The sequence below is a fragment of the Dipodomys spectabilis genome, unplaced genomic scaffold, assembly GCF_019054845.1.
Source record: "Dipodomys spectabilis isolate Male_0828 unplaced genomic scaffold, ASM1905484v1 ptg000107l, whole genome shotgun sequence".
Lineage (NCBI taxonomy): Eukaryota > Metazoa > Chordata > Mammalia > Rodentia > Heteromyidae > Dipodomys > Dipodomys spectabilis.
Window position 1 is genome coordinate 5,637,212 of NW_024870784.1, and position 20,067 is coordinate 5,657,278.

At 48.6% G+C, this 20,067-nt stretch overlaps 1 protein-coding gene across 1 annotated transcript in view; it reads left to right on the plus strand.

Moving 5' to 3' along the window:
- The window catches only part of LOC122114237 (SH3 domain-binding glutamic acid-rich protein-like), a 33,463-nt gene extending 14,741 nt beyond the window's left edge, over nt 1–18,722 (plus strand). The window contains exons 4-7 of the mRNA XM_042687268.1: nt 7,298–7,372; nt 7,720–7,812; nt 15,246–15,358; nt 18,674–18,722. Coding sequence (XP_042543202.1) covers nt 7,298–7,372; nt 7,720–7,812; nt 15,246–15,326 — 249 coding nt within the window. The 3' untranslated portion in view covers nt 15,327–15,358; nt 18,674–18,722. The remainder of the gene's footprint in view (nt 1–7,297; nt 7,373–7,719; nt 7,813–15,245; nt 15,359–18,673) is intronic.
- The last annotated feature ends 1,345 nt before the right edge of the window (nt 18,723–20,067 follow it).

The following is a 20,067-nucleotide window of genomic DNA, read 5'->3' on the forward strand; positions in this document are numbered from 1 at the left end:
GCCATGCTGTAATTTTTGGCTGCTGACCATACTTTATTATGAGTAACTCTGCAGGAATTGTCACTGGAAGCAGGGTTCTTTCGGAAAATTTCCTTGGGATCAGTCTCAAGTAGCTGTTGAAGTGAGACAGAGGCACATGGCTGTAGGGATTTGCGATGTCCACCAGATCCCGCTGTGAGAGGGTGGTGACATTTGTCCTCTCTCAGGCAGAGGCCAGGCTGCTGGTGCCTCGCCACACGGAGGGTGTTTAGTGTCCTTGATCCCGGGGCCATTCCATTCTATTTTAAACATTTGTTTCTGCTTCTGTTGTGCTCTGAAGCGAATCTGGTCTGACAAGTTTCTGTCTTAAGCATATACCCATTGTGCTTTTTTTTTTCATATTGTCTAAAATTGACACATGAACGCGATGAGCATTGATCATGTCCCAGAGCCTGGTGTTTTGAAGTGTGAATACATTGTGCAGGAGTCCACTGAGTTTATGAGCCTTCGTGTTACTTTATTTAATTTGTTTTTTTTCATTGTGGGGCCTGAACTCGGCCTGGGCACTGTCCCTCAGCTCTTCAGCTCAAGGCGAGCGCTTTACCACTTGAGTCACAGTGCCACTTCTGGCTTTTTCTGCTTATGTGGTGCTGAGGAATTGAACCCAGAGCCTCATGCATGCAAGGCAAGCACTCTACCACTGAGCCACCTTCTCAGCCCCTCACATTACTTTATATATTATCAATATTTGTGGTGAGGACACTTAAAGTTTACTCTTATGAGTTTCCAAATTGCACTATCTTCTCATTTTCTACTGCCACCTTTTTGTGTACAACGAGTTCTTCACTGTATTCTCTTTACTATATGGCGTGTACTTTCATCTCTTTATGAAAACACCATTTTTATGGGTGCAATCAAATATTTTTATTCTGTTTCTATTTACTCAGATGAAGATAAAAACAGTTTTGAAACTGATTCTAATTCTTTGGAATTTTGGCGTAAATGGTATGATGAATCTCTGTTATGGCCTCAGAGGAAAGCACCACTTTTGAATATTAAAAGATAATTCTTATCAAATGAATACTTGTCAAAAATTGGAACAGAGTCCTATGGGGTTCATTGTGTACAATGGCCCTGCTTAGACACAGACCGTTGGAAGAGGTGGTTTTCCCTTTCCCTACCCTCTGTAGTTTGCTAGGTGCAGAGTTTCAGGGTGTGCCTTTCTGCACCCCTGTGCTGGGCAGTGCTGCCCGACTTCTCCCGCGACCCAGCATGCTGAGGAACCTGGTTTGGAGAGGCTGTGGGGCTCTTCGTGCTGAAGTTCTATGAAGAGGTGCCAGGGACAGGTGTTTCCCTCGTCCTCTGTGGCGGGCTTTAGCTGTACCCTCCATCGAGGAAGTCATGTCTTCACGTCTAGAAGATGAGATGCTGGCGGTGCAGCTCTTTGTGTGGGATTCACAGAACCCCGGCGGGCAGAGCGGGCCAATGATTAGATGGCATGTTAGGGGTGGGTGAGCTCCAGCAGAACTGGGTTGGTTGCTTTGCTTTGAGAACAAGTTGATAGGAAGAGAGACAACACCCTGGCTGATTCCATGGGCTTGGATTCCCCAGCCTCTAAGACTTTCTAAGTTCCTGGTCTGGTCTGGCTGAGTCACTCAGCCTCAGGCGTTCCGTAACAGCAATAGGAAATGTAGTTGGATAGGTTGCTCTTTGAAGACCTGATAGACGGTGATAAGTAAAAGAAGATAGTACCGGCAGCGAGGCTTTGCTGTAGTGTGGGAGACACTGGAATGTATGGTGCGGACCTTGGGGAGGGAGGAGGAGGTTTCGGTAGAGCCCAGGCACAAGGATGGGCGAAGACAAGAGAAGAGACCAGGCAGGTGCAGGCAGCACTGCTCAGCATCCTCCATGACTTCGGCTCTCAGCCGTGGGAAGGGATGAAGAAGAGGTTGGTGAGTGAGCCCTGTAGAGAAGCAGTGTGGAAGATGATAGAGAAGGACAGGGCCCATGCCCCACCCTCTGATCCTCACACACAGCTCCTAGCACATAGTAGGCGCTCAGCTCTGAAATGGAGGTAAATGCTGAGATACTAAAGTCAGGGGGACACTGTCAATACTGAATGCAAATTGAATGTAAGTGGGACACATCTGTTTATGTAACTTACCTTTTTTCATCTTCTTTATTGTTATTATAAAGGTGATATACAGAAGGCTTACCATTTCATAAGTCAGGCAAAGAATACATTTCTTTTTGGACAATGTCACCCCCTCCTTTGCTCTTTCCTAGTTTTCCCTCCCCTCCCCACCCACAAGTTGTGCAGGTCATTTTTACCATAGCATCTACACAGCTTTTTATTTTTTTGGAAAAAAGAAAAAAAAGAACCTTCTTTTGAGATCTATCCTTGCTGACTCCTTCTAAGTCTAGTTCACTTTCTACCATGTGTTATCTCATCATTATCTGTGGGCATTCTATGTACAGTAGCGCACCAAAGCTCTTACTCCTGTCTGACTGTAACTTCCTACCATTGATTGCCCTCTGCCTGTCCCTCCTTCCCCATGCTCTCCCCTGACTTCGGAAGCCACATTTTCTTCCTTCCTTCCTTCCTTCCTTCCTTCCTTCCTTCCTTCCTTTCTTTCTTTCTTTCTTTCTTTCTTTCTTTCTTTCTTTCTTTCTTTCTTTCTTTCTTTCTTTCTTTCTTTCTTTCTTTCTTCCTTTCTTTCTTTCTTTCTTTCTTTCTTGGGTCCAGTCATAGGGCCTGAACTCAGGGCCTGGGCGCTGTTCCTCAGTTCTTCAGCTCAAGGCTAGTGCTCTACCACTTGAGCCACAGTGCCACTTCTGGTTTTTTCCTTTCTGCTTATGTGGTGCTGAGGAATCGAACCCAGGGCCTCAGGCATGCAAGGCAGATGCTCTACCACTGAGCCACCTTCCCAGACCCAGAAGCCACGTTTTCTACTTGTGGGATTCCATCTTCAAAAAAGTCCACATATGGTCCATGTCACCAAATATTTATCTTACTGATCCCAGCTTACCTTACATAACATGGTGGTCTCCAATTCCATCCAGGTTGTTGCAAATCATCTCAGTTTTTAGATCCTAGTTTTAAGCCTTGATTTGGGCTTAGGTCTTGTCATAGTCCATGAAATTCCCTTTCCTTGGGGGAAAAGGATGGCCTATTTGAATTCTTCCTCTGGAGAGGAGCATCTCAGTGCTTGTCTGCAGCCATCCCACTCCTCAGCAGCACAGCCATGCTCTCTATCTCTGGGTTTGCTGGTGTTTGTGCATGCACACAGAGAAAGTACCTCAAGTATCCTTGGAAAGACAGATGCTTGATTTATGCAAACGATATGACTTGTTGCAGTGTTGGATTGTCGTAAACAACATTGTGGAGAAGTGTCAGCAAGGAAAATTAATCTTGATCAAGCTAAAAATAGACACCCTTGACAGTTACGTAGAAATTTAAATTTTCCATGTCTTAGGCAGGCCACACCAGGCCAGTTACCAGACAGGTTTTTCCCAAGAAGGCTTTGTCAGGAAGCTTTTGCTCCACGAAGTCTAACTTAGCTCTTTAAAGGAGGGCTCACAACTGATAGTCATTCTTAATATGGTGTTCCAGGCAAGGCCATTTCAGGCAAGGCCATGGTTGCATAGACGAGGTTTTACTCATGCCCTGGCAAGAAGAAAGATTGATTCTTGTTAAAGCTGTGCAAATAACTCAATTGTCCTAAGAGTAAGATAGGTACTCTAGGGGCTGGGTAGGTGGATCAGTCATAGAGTGCTTGCCTTGCATGCATGAGGCCTTGGGTTTGGTTTCTCAGCACCACATAAACAGAAAAAGCTGGAAGTGGAGCTGTGGCTCAAGTGGTAGAGTGCTAGCCTTGAGCTGAAGAGCTGAGGGACAGCACCCAGGCCCAGAGTTCAAGCCCATGACCACCACCACCACCACCACCACTCTAGTTCAATAAAGTAGATTCAGTGAGAAATTGAATTCTGAAGGGGTTAAGCAAGGAGGGTAAGATGTCAGTTACACATATTTCCTTTTGGTTTGCAAAGTCAGAGTGTTACATTTTCGTGATCTACAAGGTGGGAGAGGAACAACCAAGGACTTTCCTGTATGCCCAGTAAACATCCATCATCCAGACAGAAATTCCTATTGCTTCTCACCAGTTCACTTCATTTTATGTAATTAATTCTTACTCAGAAAGAGAGAGGGTAGGGGAAAGTGTGGGCCAGAAGACACAGCACAAGATCAGCTAGGGGCCTGAGGATTCACTGGTGATGCAGACTAGCTACAGGATGAACCACATGCTCTGCAAGCCTTAAACCCATGTGGAGATTTGGAGAGATGAGGATTGGTGACACCATTCCAGTGTGAAAGGCCAGACTTGGTGAAGACAAACATTTTGTTGTTTCCCTCATCTTGAGAAGAGGCCTCCTGAGACCGATCCACTCTGGGGACTGAAAAAACATTATGGCTCAAGGAATCTTGGTACACCTCTCCTCATGTCTGGGTGGGAGACCATGTGAGAGGTGGGGTGGAGAGTTAGAGGTTTCGCAGACTCTCTGAGAGCTTCAGCAGCAGCTTGCTGGGGCGAGGAAGGGTGCGGTGGCTGGAGGCCTCACCCCCTGGGTCATGGAGGCAATGGAACATTGGCTGCTGAGTCCAGTGCTGAAAAATCGCTCTTTGCATGGCTACTATGCTGTCTTTCCTGACCACTGAAGGTGCCCATTGAAAGACTGCAGGTGATTAAAACTTTCAGCCACTGACTTGGCCTCAGATGCACAAATTCCAACACAGAAGCAATAAATATGAAATGAAACCTCTCCAAAACAAGGCAACATGACTCTGCAATTCCAGAGACTCCGTAGCTCCACAGTAGCAACCATGCAGCAAGCAGCAAATAATTTAAAAATTCTCTCAGGCCATCAATGGAATTAAAGAGGACACAAATAAATGCTTGAATGTATTCTAAGGGAACACAAAGAGCTGAATGAAATAAAAGACAAAGCAGGGCATAGAAAATGGATTCAATAAAGATACAGAAATTCTGAAAAAAGATCAGTTTGAAAATTCTGGAAATGAAAAGATGAATAAGTCAAATTGAAACTCAGTTGAAGATGGATACAATGGCTCACACTTGTATTCCCAATTACTTGGGAGGCAGAGATAGGAGGATCTCTATTTGAAGCTATCCCAGCCCCCCTCCAACCCCCCCCCAAAGTTAATAAGACTCTCTCAAAAAACAAACTGAGTCAAGGAAGGGGTGACATTGTAAAAAAAGAAAAAGAAAATAAATGTATTTATTATCTGATTTATTAAATGACAAGCCCTCTGTATAATAATAAATATAATAAAATTATACTTTAAGAAAAAAACTCAAAACTAAGCTGGGTATATTGGTGCATGTCTGTAATCTAAGCTATGGGAAGAGGTAGGAGAATCACAGTATAAGGGTGACCTGGTCAAAAGTGCAAGGTCTATCTGAAAAATAGCTAAAGTAAAAAGGACTGGGTGTGTGGACCAAATGGTAGAGCACTTGCCTATCAGGAGCAAGGTAGTGAGTTCAGATTTCAGTACTGCCAACAGACAAACCTCACTTGGAGTCTCTCTAGTAGGCTGGACCAAATTAAAGACTATCAGAGCTTAAAAAGAAGGTAGACACATTGGAACATTCAGATGAAGGTAAAGGAAAATAAAGAAGTACACAACATTTAAGCTCACTTGGACACCATTTAAGAGACCAAACATACAAGTTATAGGCATAGAAGAAGTATAAGCTAAAGGCATAAACCATATTCAATAAAGTCATAACAGAAAACTTCCCAGATCTTGAAAGATGGTAAGGTTTTCCAGGTACAGGAGTGTTTTAGGTAAGAGCAGCCAAGAACCTCTCCAAGGCATATTAGAGTTGAAGCATTCGCCACACAGAACAAAAGCTCAAAAGAGAAGCTGTGAGTCACTGTTAAGGCAAACCTTCAGAATAGTAGTAGATTGCTCAACAGAGACCTTAGAGGCAAGGAAGGCATAGAATGAGATCTTTGAAGCCCTGAAATCAAGTAATGTCAATCATAATTCTTATCTTGAAAAAAACAAGGCCTCTACTATCTGTGCATGCTAGGCAAGAGCTCTTATCACTTAGCTCCATCTCCAGCCTTAGACCTCTGCTTCATATCTGTGGAAAATGAAATTCTAGTGGATTAAAGGTCTAGATATTGATAAACAGTATGGAGTAATAGAACATATTTTACACGCTAAAATTTAGATATACATATCCATATAAAAGGCCAACAATTTTTGTAACAAAATGTATACAAATCATAGATTAGGGTAAAAACATTTGAATGTGGCAAAGGTTAGGTATTTGTATCATATGAGAACCTCTGAAACTGATAAGAAAGGAAAAGTACATATGAATGGGTAAACCAGGAAGGCGGTATCAAAGCAAGGCGTAAGCGGCTAGAAATAAATTTATGAAAAATATGTTCTTTCTTCCCAGTCATTAGGATGATGCAGAAATGAAATTCTATTTTACTTTGAACACGTTGACCAACGTAAAAAGAATAATTGTTGCTGGGCAACGTGGTTCACAAACCACAAGGCTGAGACCTAGAGGATCATGGTTGGAAGCCAGTCCAGGAAGAAGAGTCCTGGAGACTCCATCTCCAGTTAACCAGCAAGAGCGGGGCTGGAAGTGTGACTGAAGCAGTAGAGCACTAGCAAGCAAAGTGAGGAAGCGGGAGGCTCAGAGTTCAACTCCAGCACCTGCACCAAAATGACAAGAAAAGAAAATACGAATTGCTATCACCCAACAAAATATCCTCACTGCTTTATTATTAGTATTATTCGTAGAGACACAGTTGGAACATCCCTCAAATAGGAAGGTTTTGAATGAATTATGTATTAACTATGAAGCATATGTTAAAAAGAATGGTCAGAATTATTTCAGTTAACCTGGACAAATGTCCTTGCTACATTAACAAAATCAGCTCATTTCTGTTCCAAAATACACAAAAATAAGAAGGAAAATAACTCATCCCCAAATCACCTTTATGTATTGGGACAGGATTAGAAGGATCTAATTAAAAAATGGATTGTTATTTCCATGAACCTGGAAGGGGTAACACAGCTTGGGAACCATGGCTAAGCTGATAGAGCATCAGGAGGGAGGCATAGTCCAGCCCTGCCTTGCCTGTGCTTTCCTGTTCTTGTCACTAGAGCGTGGGTGGCCAGGGCTGCTCACACAGACTGGCCACACTGTACGCTGTGGATTAAATACAGAATGAAGAGTTAAAAGACACTGAATTAATTTATACCATGCAGGTGACAAAGTCGCCCGAGGAAGCGTCTTCTCTCCCCAACGGCGACGTGGCTGGAGAGTCAGAGAGTGCTGCCCAGGTAAGAGCCGTGTGGCAGCCCTCTTCCCACTGCTGGGGTCCTCAGGGTAGCTGCCCGGGCCCATCTGTCTGTCTGCCTCATTTGTTCACACCCACCCACCTATGATGGATCATGTCCATAAGCCTCAAAGAGGCTAATAGAGACCCCTCAGCCGGCCGGCGTATGCCCATGATCTGGGGGAGTGGCAGCCTTTGCAGTGGGCAGCTCCGTGACCTCCCACAGGAGAGGCCTGCAGGGACATCGCAGGATCTGAACAAGGAGGCCGCAGCAGGCCTGGCTGTGCTTCTCCTCGGGAGCTTACCGAAGGTCCCTGGTAACCTGGTAACCTGGCTCTCCGTTCTGATCAGGGCACAGAGAAGACTGAAGCAAGTGGAGAAAATGAGGGGCAGAAAGAGGAGGGTGAAGATGCGGGCAACCTCCCCGAGTCCCAGGAGAAGCCCGTGAGTGTTGCTGCGTCGTTTCATGCAGGGTTTGGTCTGTCTCTCATTTCCTTGGCTCCACAGCAGTGGGGGAGGAGGTGAGCAGAGGGTTAGCTGGGTGGATTGCAGGTAGCTTCTGTTACTATGGTAACCGTGTGGGCCCGGTGTAGAGAGACAGATGAAAGCAGGGAAAGGCAGAAGGAGGACCCAGAGGACCCGGAGCAGGGCCTGGAGGCCCAGCTGGATGGGGCCTCACCAAGCCTGGCTGTGCGCTTGTGGAGCTGTTAGTGGTGGTTGGTGTATGTTCTCTGTCCACCTTGGTCCTTCCAACTCCTACCTACACCAGCTTCACAGCCCGTCTACTTGGGAAACAGAGACCAAGGGATGAAATGTATTTGTGGGGTGACAAGATTAAAGATTAAAAGGAGCCTGGGGGAGGAGGCACATGAGTTTAAGCCCAGTCAGGGGAGGACAGGTCCCAGAGAGGCTGAAGCACAGATCTGATCCTAAAGTGCTTCCTGTTAGGTACAAGAGGATGGCACCTGGGGGAGGGGGAGGGGACAGTGGGTGATAGGCAGGCCACCTGGAATTGTGGGAATGTGTCTGGGAAGATAGGCGGGGGGAGCATGCATGGCAGGGCTGGGCCGAGCCTCTCTGGGGAGGAATTTCAGCAGAACATCAAGAGAACTGCATAAAATGATGGAAGTGTCCCGTTTCATAAAATTCATGTTTGTATTTGGCTTTTATCAGATAAAATTATTATTATTTTTTAAAAAGATAGCTTTGGCCTCATTTTTTGACTTAAAATTTTTTTACTGTTATTATTATTATTATTTTTGTCAGTCGTGGGGCTTGAACTCTGGGCCTGAGCGCTGTCCCTCAGCTCTTCAGCTCAAGGCTAGCATGCTACCACTTGAGCTACAGCGTCACTTCCGGTTTTCTGGTGGTTTATTGGAGATAAGAGTCTCATGGACTTTCCTGCCCAGGTTGGCTTTGCATCCTGATCCTCAGATCTCAGCCTTCTGAGTAGCGAGGATGACAGGTGTGAGCCACCGGCGCCCGGCTTTTACTGTTATTATTAAGGTGATGTACGGAGGGGTTACCATTCCACAGGTCAGTCATTTCTTTTTGGGCAATATCACCCCTTCCTTTACTTTCCTCTGTTTCCCCCTCCCGTCCCCAGCCACAAGTTGCATAGTTCATTTTCAACATAGTGTGGTAAGATTATTTTACCGAAAAGCTCAAATCATTCTGAGTCGCAATCTTTGACTGAAAACCTGTAAGCCCTCAGTTGGTTGATTGACACGTGATCAGGATGCATTCTCCAGGAAAGCTCCTTTCTCAAGCCAAATGTTGGTGTGGGTGGCCAGGAGCTTGGCTGTCTAAGGCGGGACCCTAGCAGGGCCTGCCATCCGGCCAGCCTGGAAGGCCAGAGCCCTCACAGATCTCCCTCACGGCCCTCGGCTCCCTCCTCTGTCCCCTGCTGACACTCATCACCGCTCACACCTGCCTGGCTCTGGCCGCAAGCCCTGAGGCCCTGGCCAACCTCCCAGCAAAAACAGCCACCGTGGAAGGCCTCAGCCTTCTCACTTCTCCTCTTGGATCCTTCAGTCACCTGTCTCCACGTCTGTGGTTCACACCATGGTGGATAATCTTGCGAGAGCTTATCTTAGGTAACCAGGCAATCACAGTTCAGGTATCTTTTTTAAAAAGCCAGTTTTCAATATAATTATTTGCCACTATGAAAGTTAGTTCAAGCTTTGTACGAGGACTTGTAAGAACCTGCCCAATTCTACTTCTAATAACAATAATAATACAATTACATTGTGTGCCAGGCTTTGGGCTTGAACTCAGGGCCTGGGTGTTCTCCCTGAGCTTTTGTACTCAAGGCTAGCGTTCTACCACTTGAGCCACAGCTCCACTTCCAGCTTTTTTGGTAGTTAATTGGAGATAAGAATCTCCTGGACTCAGCTGGGAAGGTGGCTCAGTGGTAGAGTGCTTACCTTGCATGCCTGAGGCCCTGGGTTCGATTCCTCAGCACCACATAAGCAAAAAGAAAAAAGCCGGAAGTGGCACTGTGGCTCAAGTGGTAGAGCGCTAGCCTTGAGCTGAAGAGCTGAGGGACAGTGCCCAGGCCCAGAGTTCAGGCCCCACGACCGGACCCCCCCCCCCCCAAAAAAAAAAAAAAAAAAAAAAGAATCTCCTGGACTCTGTTGTCCAGTGTTGGCTTGCAGTTGCAATCCTGAGTAGGTAGGATTACAGGCATGAGCCACTGGCACTTGGCCTAATTGCTTTTTGTGTATGTCTGTACTGGTATTAGGATTCAAACTCAAGACCTTGTCCTTTTGCTCAGTTTACTTGCTCATGGCTAGCCCTCTACCAGTTGAGCCATGCTTCCAGCCCAGCATTTTGCTGGTTCATGGAAATAGTGTTTCATCATCTTTTTTGGCCTGACTGGCTTCAAACCTCAGTTCTCTAATTCTTAGTTTCCTAAGTAGCTAGGACCACAGGTGTGAGCCCTGGGCATCCTGCTTGATCTTGTCTGATTCTGTGAGATAAAGTTCAATGTTCTTTTGTTATGTTTTGTTTTTCCTGCTGGTCCTGGGACTTAAACTCAGGCAGGGCCGGGCACCGTCCCTGAGTCTCTCTGTTCTCAGAACTAGCAATCTAGCATTAGAGTCACAGCACCACTTCTGGCTGGAGATAAGAGTCTTCTGGGGATTTTCTGCTAGGGCTGGCTTTGAAGTGTGATCCTCAGATCTCAGCCTCCTGAGTAGCTAGGATGACAGGCGTGAGCCTCTGGTGCCAGGTGGCAGTTTGTTATTTTTGTTTTTTGTTAGTTAACCTATCCCATCTCATGCTGAGAAGGATTAGAGGCAGGGAAAGCATTATAGAAATGCTTTCATTCAACATTCTCTCCACCTATTCAAACTGCCCTCCCCGGGCGGAGTTCGGGGAGGGCCCATCGCGGCTGAGTCTGCTGGCTCAGGAACTGGTGTTCTGGTGGGCCAGAGACACAGCCTCCAGACACCTTCCCCGCTCCCTGACCTTTGGGGCTGTCTGTGTAAGTTCTCTGAGCACGTACTTTCCCTTCTAGCCTCTCTTCCAAGAAATTAAGGTCAATTTGAATATACGATGGAGAGGGCAAAGTCTCTCTGTAATGTGTTTTTTCCATGCCTCAATGTATTTTGTGTATTTTATTTTGTAGATATAATTTTATTGTTATTATTATGGTGTACAGAGGGGTTTCTGTTTCATAAGTCAGGTAATGCGTGCATTTCTGGTTTTGGACAGAGTCACCTCTTCCTTTCCCCCAGTTTCCCCCTCCTGTTCCTGCTCACGGTTACACACTTCATTTTCCACACGCTGTTTTCTGAATAGCATGATTGCACCATTTATTCATCCTCCCTTCCTGTACTCTCCTTTATCCTCCCCAAAGGGGGGGGCAGAGCAAAACCAAACACCACCACCACCAATAACAATCACAACCCCACCCCCAGTGTTTCCATTTCCTGGAATACCCTTTGATAAACAGTATTTTAAATGTTCAGGGGAGTTTCACCTGTGGGGTCCTCCCCTAGGGGTATCCTCCTTTTGTGTGTGTGTGTGTGATCCTAGGGTCCTGTATAGATTATTGTATCCAGTTTAATTTTAGATCTAGCTTCTGAATACGAGAGAAATTATGTGCTGTTTGTCTTTCTGAGCTTGATTTACTTAATATGATTTTTTCTGGGTCCATCCATTTCCCTGCAGATGGCATAATCTTATTCTTCCTCATGGATGAGTAATAAATATTTTTCTGTGTATAGGTACCACATTTTATTAAACCACTCATCTGTTGTAGGGTATCTGGGCTGTGTCCATAACTTGGCTCTTGTGAATAGTGCAGCAATGAACATGGGTGTAATTTCTTCTTAAATTATATGAATCAAAGCTAATCCTATAAGACTCCGCTGCCTCCAGGCTCACATTAGTATCTTGTTTCAGCTAGATCTAATCAGTGAAGATAATTAGATTGGGGGGGGGGAAATAAATGACTTGTCCACTGCTGTTAATTCTATACTACCTAGAGTACATGTTAATCTGATTGTGTTCTCTTTGAGAGCCACAGGCACTGTGTTCTTCCTCAGTCATCTGACATGCATTTAGGAGCTAACACCTTGCTTCCAGAAAACTGTCCTGGAAATTTAACAAATAAATAAGACGCAGATTATGCCCTACAGATAGTGGGGTGTGGGTGGGGGTGGGAGCAGATAACAGGCTCCCCAAACTCAGCTTTAAGGGTCTTTGTTGCAAACAGCAGAGTCCTGGAAGGGTGTCCCTGTGGCTCAGTATGGCTGGGATAGAATGGGCAGGGGTGAAGCAAGGCGGACAGGCAGGAATCTAGGAGTCTCCAGACATGGAGGTTTGCCCACGCCAGCGGCATGTTTAGGCTTATTGTGTGTTGGAGCTACTGTGTGGAGAACAGATTGGAAATGAAGAAGGGGGCATGGTGACCCCTTGGGGGTAGGGGGTCCTTGCCGTAGCCCAGATGAGCGAAGGCAGGCGGGCAGCGCCCGGAGTATATAACAGGAGCAAGCAAGGCGTTTTCCTCCCGTTACTTCCACACATCCGAATGCGGGATTAGTTGGAGAATCCTCTTGGCCCGGGGCTTGGCCTCGGTGCCAGGCAGTGATGATCTGTGCCAGTTGCTGAGATCTGAAGGTATTGTTCTGGAACTGGCCTGTGGTATAGGCGGGGACTGGGGAAGAGTGCTGGGTCCTCTGTAGCCTGGCTTCTGGAATGTGCTTGGTCCTGTTCTCAGTCTTGAGAGGCAGCCTGGCAGAGGAGAACGGATGCCAAATTAGGAGTCAGGAGTCTGAGGCCTGATTGTATTGACAAATTACTTGACCACAATCTCAGCTCTGTCCAGAGGCTGGAGAGAGGGTGCAGATGACAGCCAGACTGCTTTGCACCCCAAGTACTCTGGCTCACACCTGTGATCTCAGAAGGCTGAGATCTGAGGATCGAGGCTAGAAGCTATCCCAGGCAGGAAAGTCTGTGAGATTCCCATCTCCAATTAACCAGAAAAATACTGGCGATGAAGCTGTGGCTCCAGCTAAGGGACAGCATCCGGGTCCTGGGTTCAAGTCCCAGTATAGCACACATAAGCAAGATGGCTTCGCAGACCGTCCAGGTTCCAGCTGGTGCTGCTGGCCTGGGAGGCAGTGGGGATGGACTACCAGGATGGCTCTGGGAAGCTGGAAGCTGTCACTATTTAATGATGCTGAGGAGCCTCTGGCCCTGCCATGTTGGGAGGTGCTGGACAGAGCTCTGGCCTCCTTCTTAGAGCTGTGAGCTAGGAGGTGTGCAACGAGTTTGTTACCCTGATCTGGAGGACGTTAGGGATTGGGGGCAGGCAGCAGACCTCTTACCTCTTCAAGTCTGGGGCAACAGTGCTCTTCTTTTTTTTTTTGTCGGTCGTGGGGCTTGAACCCTGGGCCTGGGTGCTGTTCCTGCGCTCTTCAGCTTAAGGTGAACACTCTACCACTTGAGCCTCAGTGCCACTTCCGGTTTTCTGGTGGTTTATTGGAGACAAGAGTCTCATGGACTTTCCTGCCTGGGCTGGCTTTGAACCACGATGCTCAGATCTCAGCCTTCTGAGTAGCTAGGCGTGAGCCACCAGCACCTGGCTAACACTGCTGTTTTTTTCTTTTTTCTTTTTTTGCCAGTCCTAGGGCTTGAACTCAGGGCCTGGGCACTGTCCCTCAGCTCTTCAGCTCAAGGCTAGCGCTCCACCATTTGAGCGACAGCGCCACTTCTGGCTTTTTCTGCCTATGTGGTACTGAGGAATAGAACCCAGGGCCTCAGGCAGGCAAGGCAAGCGCGCTACCACTGAGCCATCTTCCCAGCCCAACACTGTTTTTGTTTTTTTTTTTTTTTTGTCGGTCGTGGGGCTTGAACTCTGGGCCTGGGCGCTGTCCCTCAGCTCTTCAGCTCAAGGCGAGCGCTCTACCACTTGAGCTACAGCGCCACTTCCGGTTTTCTGGTGGTTTATTCGAGATAGGAGTCTCATGGTCTCTCCTGCCCGGGCTGGCTTTGAACCTCGATCCTCAGATCTCAGCCTCCTGAGTAGCTAGGATTACAGGCATGAGCCACCAGCGCCCGGCTTAACACTGTTGTTTTTTATACTTGGCAAGCTTCTTTTTCTAAGCAGAGATTACTGTTTAAATGCTTCACGGGTCACAATGCTGTTGCTCTGTTTCCATGCTCTGGACTCTGTAGACAGCTGTATCTGTTGGCACTGCACATATTATTAAGAACTGTTACTAGTTAATGACATTTTCTCACTAGTATGAGCGATGGAAAGGGATCTGTAAGCTCACATTATCTTTTTTCAGGCCTGAGATACATAGGGGCCACCCGATGCTCACAGCCCTGCAGGGTGCGTGCTTCATATGTACACGGATGTGCATGCTTCATATATACATGGATGTGGAATTCACTTAGATGAACTTTGTGTTGGTTGGTCATGGGGCTTGAACTCAGAGCCTAGGTGTTGTCCCTGATCTTATGGCTTGTACTCTACCACTGAGCCACAGCTCCACTTCCAGTTTTCTGGTGGTTAATTGGAGATGGAAGTCTCACAGACTTTCCTGCCTGGGCTGGCTTTGAACCGCGATCCTCAGATCTCAGCCTCTGGTGTAGCTGGGATGAAAGGCGTGAGCCACTGGTGTCAGGCTAGATGAACTGCTTTCTTACAGTAGCGTGCATAGATTTGGGATTCAACTGAACGCTGACTTGAATTATGATTTTGTTTTCCTTTCTTTCTGGAGCTCAGGAAGAAGAAGGAGAGAGTGCAGCGGGAGAGGTACGGCCTGCCCTTAACCACTGAGTGCAATCAGCTTAGTTGACAGGACGGCTAGGTGAGGGCCTTGAAGCCCTCGCTCCGCCTCCCCCCTTCCCCGCCCCATTCTTTGTGGAGTAAGAGGGCCAGGGCTACCCCACACTCCAAGAACCCTCCCGAGGCCTGTGACCCAGGGGCCTCCTTCAGATGAAGTTGTGCCCGGAAGGCAGGCAGAGGCCGTGCGGGGCTGGAGCTCCCAGTGTCGGTGAGACTAATCGCTTCCCATTGATGGTCAGCAGTACAAAGCAACCGAGTTCTGTGCATGGAAGTGTGACTGATAAAAAACACCACTGTCAGGAAGGTAAAAACATGTTGGCCGTATTTCATCCCCTGACTGTGGATGGCTAGAGGCAGTTCTGTGGGGCCAGTGTGCTAATACAGAGGTGTGTGTGTGTGTGTTTCCATCACAGTGTCTCTCTGAGAGGCTGCAGGCTTTAGGATCTTACCTCCTCTTTCTTTGTGTCTCTGGCCCTGTTTCTCCATAATGTCTCCATGCTGATGGATTCTGTGACCCCAGACGGAAGAGATAAGGGAGGAGGCTGAGGAGGAGGCGGAGGGGGAGGCCGAGGAGGAGGAGGCCAAGGAGGGGGAGGCCGAGGCCCAGGCAGCTGAAGGAGAAGAGGAGCCAGGAGAAGGGGAGGATTCTTAGGCCTGTTCCTGCTGAAGCCTCCAATTTGCCAGGTAAGCCGAGAATTCAGGGTGGAGGTGCAGGGGGAGGGGCAGTCCCAAATCATAACACCCGCCCCCACCCCCTCTCGGGCTCCAGGCACACCAGCACCAAGGCCCCTCTCCACGCATCTCTGGCTTGGCACTGCGGTGGGTGGATTTCCAGGCAGAGGCACCCCTGATCCAGGAGGCGCTGCCGTGGGCACTTCCCGGCCTCGGTGCCCCTTTGCTCAGGAGCTGCCGGTGCCTGTCCCTGCACCTGTGCTTCTGAGGGGAGTGGTGATCGCTGTTCACAGCAGCAGGAACATACAGCCTTGACCATCACAGAGCCTGTGATGGCCAGGCCTTGGGGCCCGAGTGACGTGTATTATTAAACATTACCCAGCAGGCTCATGAGACACCCTGGCTTTTAAACATTTTATCATTATTATTTTGTGTGTGGGGGTGTGGCTAACTATTTTTCCTTTTAGCTTTTATTATTTTTAAGTAGTTGTACAGAGGGGTTTCAGTTCCACACAGTTTCTGAGTACAGTGCTTGTTGGTAGGTCTCACGCAGCCCTCCCCTTCCCCCCCCCCCCCCAACCTCCCTTCCCCTCCCATCTCTCCCAGCTGCAGCCTTCCTCCCCTCCCCTCCTCTCCGGTCACCTGGTCTGTTCCCACACACGGGCAGTGAATCTCAGGATTGCATTTGTGCACCACAAGTGTGGATGCATTCATAAGAAATGTACTTCTACTGATAAGAATAATTGTGTATATATTTTTTTGGTCTTGGGGCTTGAACTCTGGGCCTGGGCGCTGTCCCTGAGCTCTTCAGCTCAAGGTGAGTGTTCTACCACTTGAGCCATAGTGCCACTTATGGTTTTCAGGTGGTTAATTGGAGATAAGAGTCTCACAGACTTTTCTGCCAAGGCTGGCTTTGAACCGCAATCCTCAAATCTCAGCCTCTTGAGTAGTTAGGATGATAGGTGTCAGCCACCAGTGCCCAGCTTGAAAACGTGCATTTTTGTGGCTTTGTGTGTGTGTGTGTGTGTTGGTCCTGGGGCTTGAAATCAGGGCCTGGGCACTGTCCCTGAGCTTTTTTGCATGAGGATAGCTCTCTACCATTTGAGCCACAGCTCCAATTCCATTTCAGCTTTTTGGTCTTTAATAGAAGAGGCTCAAAGTCTTTCCTGCCAAGCTGGCTTTGAACCATGATCCTCAGATCTTAGCCTTGTGAATAGCTAGGATTAAAGGTGTGAACCACCACAGCCATAGCATTCTTGTGTTTTGCTTTGTGGTACTGGGATTTGAACTCAGGACTGCACATTCGAGAGGAATATTCTTTGGATGCTGGTTGTGACGCTCAAACTCAGGGTGTCATGTTCTCTCTCTTGTTTTGTTGCTTATGGCTGGTGCTCTACCATTTGAGACACATCTCTAGTTCCTGCTTCTTGCTGGCTAAGTGGAGATAAGTGTTTCAGGGATTTGTTTGACGGGGCTGGCTTTGAGGTGTGGGCCTCAGATCTCAGCCTCCCAACGAGCTAGGATTACAGGCGTGAGCCACGGCACCCAGCTTGCCTTCTCCCAGGCTGTGGCCACACAGCCCTCTGACTCAAGGCCTGCTGCGGATGCTTTGGGTACTGGTTCTGTTGCTAAGGAAGAGTCGTTGGGGGTGGGGGGCGTTTCTGAGACAGGAGAAAAGAGTGGAGAATTTCTGGAATTCTGTGTGAAGAAGGGTAGGAGATGAAGCAGGCCGGGACACAACGGATCACGCGCCCCTAGTGAGAGACCAGAGTGCCAAGTCCCCCGAGAACCGTGTGGTGTGAACGACGTTTTCAGTCCTCAGACACGGGGGATGGGCAAGCGCAGCAGGAGATGGGGGCCGGTTACAGCCGGTACGAGGCGTGTTCGTGGCTGGCCCGTTTGGGCCATTTTAAGCTTGGCCGTGGGGACCACAGTCGTCTGCTGTAAGGTCAAGATGTCTGCGGAGGAGGGAGCCCCAGATTCCACCCCACCCCAGATTCCACTCCCCCCGACCGAGATTCCACCCCCACCCCAGATTCCACCCCCACCCTAGATTCCATCCCCCCCACCCCAGATTCCACCCCCACCCTAGATTCCATCCCCCCCTACCCCAGATTCCACCCCGACCCCAGATTCCACCCCCACCCCAGATTCCACTCCCACCCCAGATTCCACCCCCACCCCAGATTCCATCCCCACCCCAGATTCCATCCCCCACCCCAGATTCCATCCCCCACCCCAGATTCCACCCCCACCCTAGATTCCATCCCCCCCTACCCCAGATTCCACCCCCACTCCAGACTCCACTCCCCCCCCACCCGAGATTCCACCCTCCCACCTCGACCCCAGATTCCACCCCTACCCCAGATTCCCCCCCACCCCAGATTCCACCCCCACCCCAGATTCTACTCCCACCCCAGATTCCACCCCCACCCCAGATTCCACCCCCACCCCAGATTCCACCCCCCCCACCCCAGATTCCACCCCCACCCCAGATTCCACCCCCCACCCCAGATTCCACCCCTACCCCAGATTCCACCCCCACTCCAGACTCCACTCCCCCCCACCTGAGATTCCACCCCCCCACCTCGACCCCAGATTCCACCCCTACCCCAGATTCCACCCCCACCCCAGATTCCACCCCCACCCCAGATTCCACCCCCCACCCCAGATTCCACTCCCTGACCCCAAATGATTCCACCCTCCCCCGACCCCCGAGGCCCACAAGGATCACCTCCTTCAACGTACAACACTGAGTGAAATCCAAAATGGTTCTGCAAGTGATTCACCGTCCAGGGACAAACCCATTGCGTGGTTCCCAGGCGGGCGTGGGGTGATGGCGGATGGAGGGCTCTCTCCTCCCTCCCCCGTGCCATCCAGGCTGCATCTCCGTCCCCCCCCCCCCCCCCCGGGGGCCTTCCTCCACTTCCCCTGCTGGGCTGCGGTCGCACACGCAGCCTCTGTTTGCCCCAACATCGCTGCTTGACGTTCAGCATGCTCAGTTAGCACAGAGACATGTGGCCTGGCTCAGTTTCCCAGGAGAAAAAAAAAACAATTCCTTTCCGGGCACTGAGGACCAGTTGGTAAATGAGGCTTTCAGTGTCAAAGGTCAGAGCTGTTTCCTTTCCTTCTTTATTTTTTTGTCTTTTCTTTTTTTGGTACTGGGGACCAAACCAGGACGTTGCACTTGCTAGGCAAGCGCTTTGCCACCGAGCTACGTCCCAGCCCCCATTTCCTTTCTTGTATATCACATCATAAAGATTGGGGTGAGCAACGCGGCTGTCCCTCTCTGACAGCCTTGTTCCCATGATCCTTCTTTTCTTTTAGATGACCCATCCATGAAGCAGCATTTGAAATATCTCCCCACACACTCAACCAAAAATGCTCCGGCCTAAAACCAGCCCCTCGCCTTGGAGCAGCTGGGGTTCAGCGGGGACACCTTCGGGGTGACGTGTCCATGGCGTCTGTCCAGCTGTGTCCATCCGGAGCTAAGTGCAAAGACCGTCTACGCCTGCCCACACACCTGGCCATCTTGCCTTCATTCGTGATGATTAGTTTTGCTCTGAACAAATAGATCTTCTTTATTAGTACACAGGAAAAGCAGCTGGAAGGAATTGAGATTCTCTGTGATACAGCACCAGCTTTGTATGTGCCATGCGCTCCTGGTCCTAGATTTGGCTTGGAAAGTGAAGTGCTCTCCAGAGAACAATCATATAAATAAAGATTAATAGCAAACGTCTCGTGCCATGGTCCCTTTTCTTTTGCATGTGAACTCAGGGTCTGCGCACTGCCCATTAGCTTTTAGTTTACAGAGGAGGGGTTATAGTTACACAAGTCAGGTAAAGAATATATTTCTATTTGAGCAATGTCAGCCCTTCTCTTGCTCTCTCCCGGTTTTCCCTCCTGTCCCCACCCACAAGCTGTAGAGCTCATTTTCAACCTAGTGCCTAGCGAGTACCACTGTTGCCTTTGTTCACGCTTTGTCCATTTCTCCCAAAGACAGATGAACGAACAAATAAGACAAAAGGGAAAGAAAACAAGAGGAATAACAACAACAACAAAACAAAACTCTTGTTTCCCTCTCCTGGAGTTCATTTTGATAAATTTTTTATACGATCAGATGCACAGAGGCATTGTGCCTTTGTGTTCCTCTCTAAGAATATCGTCCTTTGCTTTCACTGTGTGAAAGCCTGGAGACCTGTACGATTTCTCATGTCCCAGTGCCTGTTAGCTTTTTCACTCAAGGCTAGAGCTCTACCACTTGAATCGCAGCTCCATTTCCCGCTTTTTGATGGTTAATTGGGGATATACATTTCACAGACTTTCCTTCCAGGCTGGCTTTGAACTGCAGTCCTCAGATCTCAGCCTGAGATCTGTAATCCCCAAGAGTTGGGATTACAGGCGTGAGCCACTGGTGCCTGGCACTGTTGTTTCTGACCTCGTAGACTTGGGTGTATGCCTCAGCTTGTCTGCAGCCAAGTTTGGATCCTGCGTGCATGCTGACAGACGGTTTTGTTTCAGCCGTTATTTGATTTGGTCTTTGTTTTCAAATTGCACGGGTTGTCTTGTTACCTCATAGCTTGTGCCACCCAAAGGGCTGTGTGCGCTGTCTAACTGTGGCTCTCTCACCCTTGCATGCAGGGAGGGCTGTGAGGACAGAGACTCCTGCAGCTCGGGTTCACACGCCTCCTGAGCTTCGGGGTCCAGGGAGCTGCTGCTTC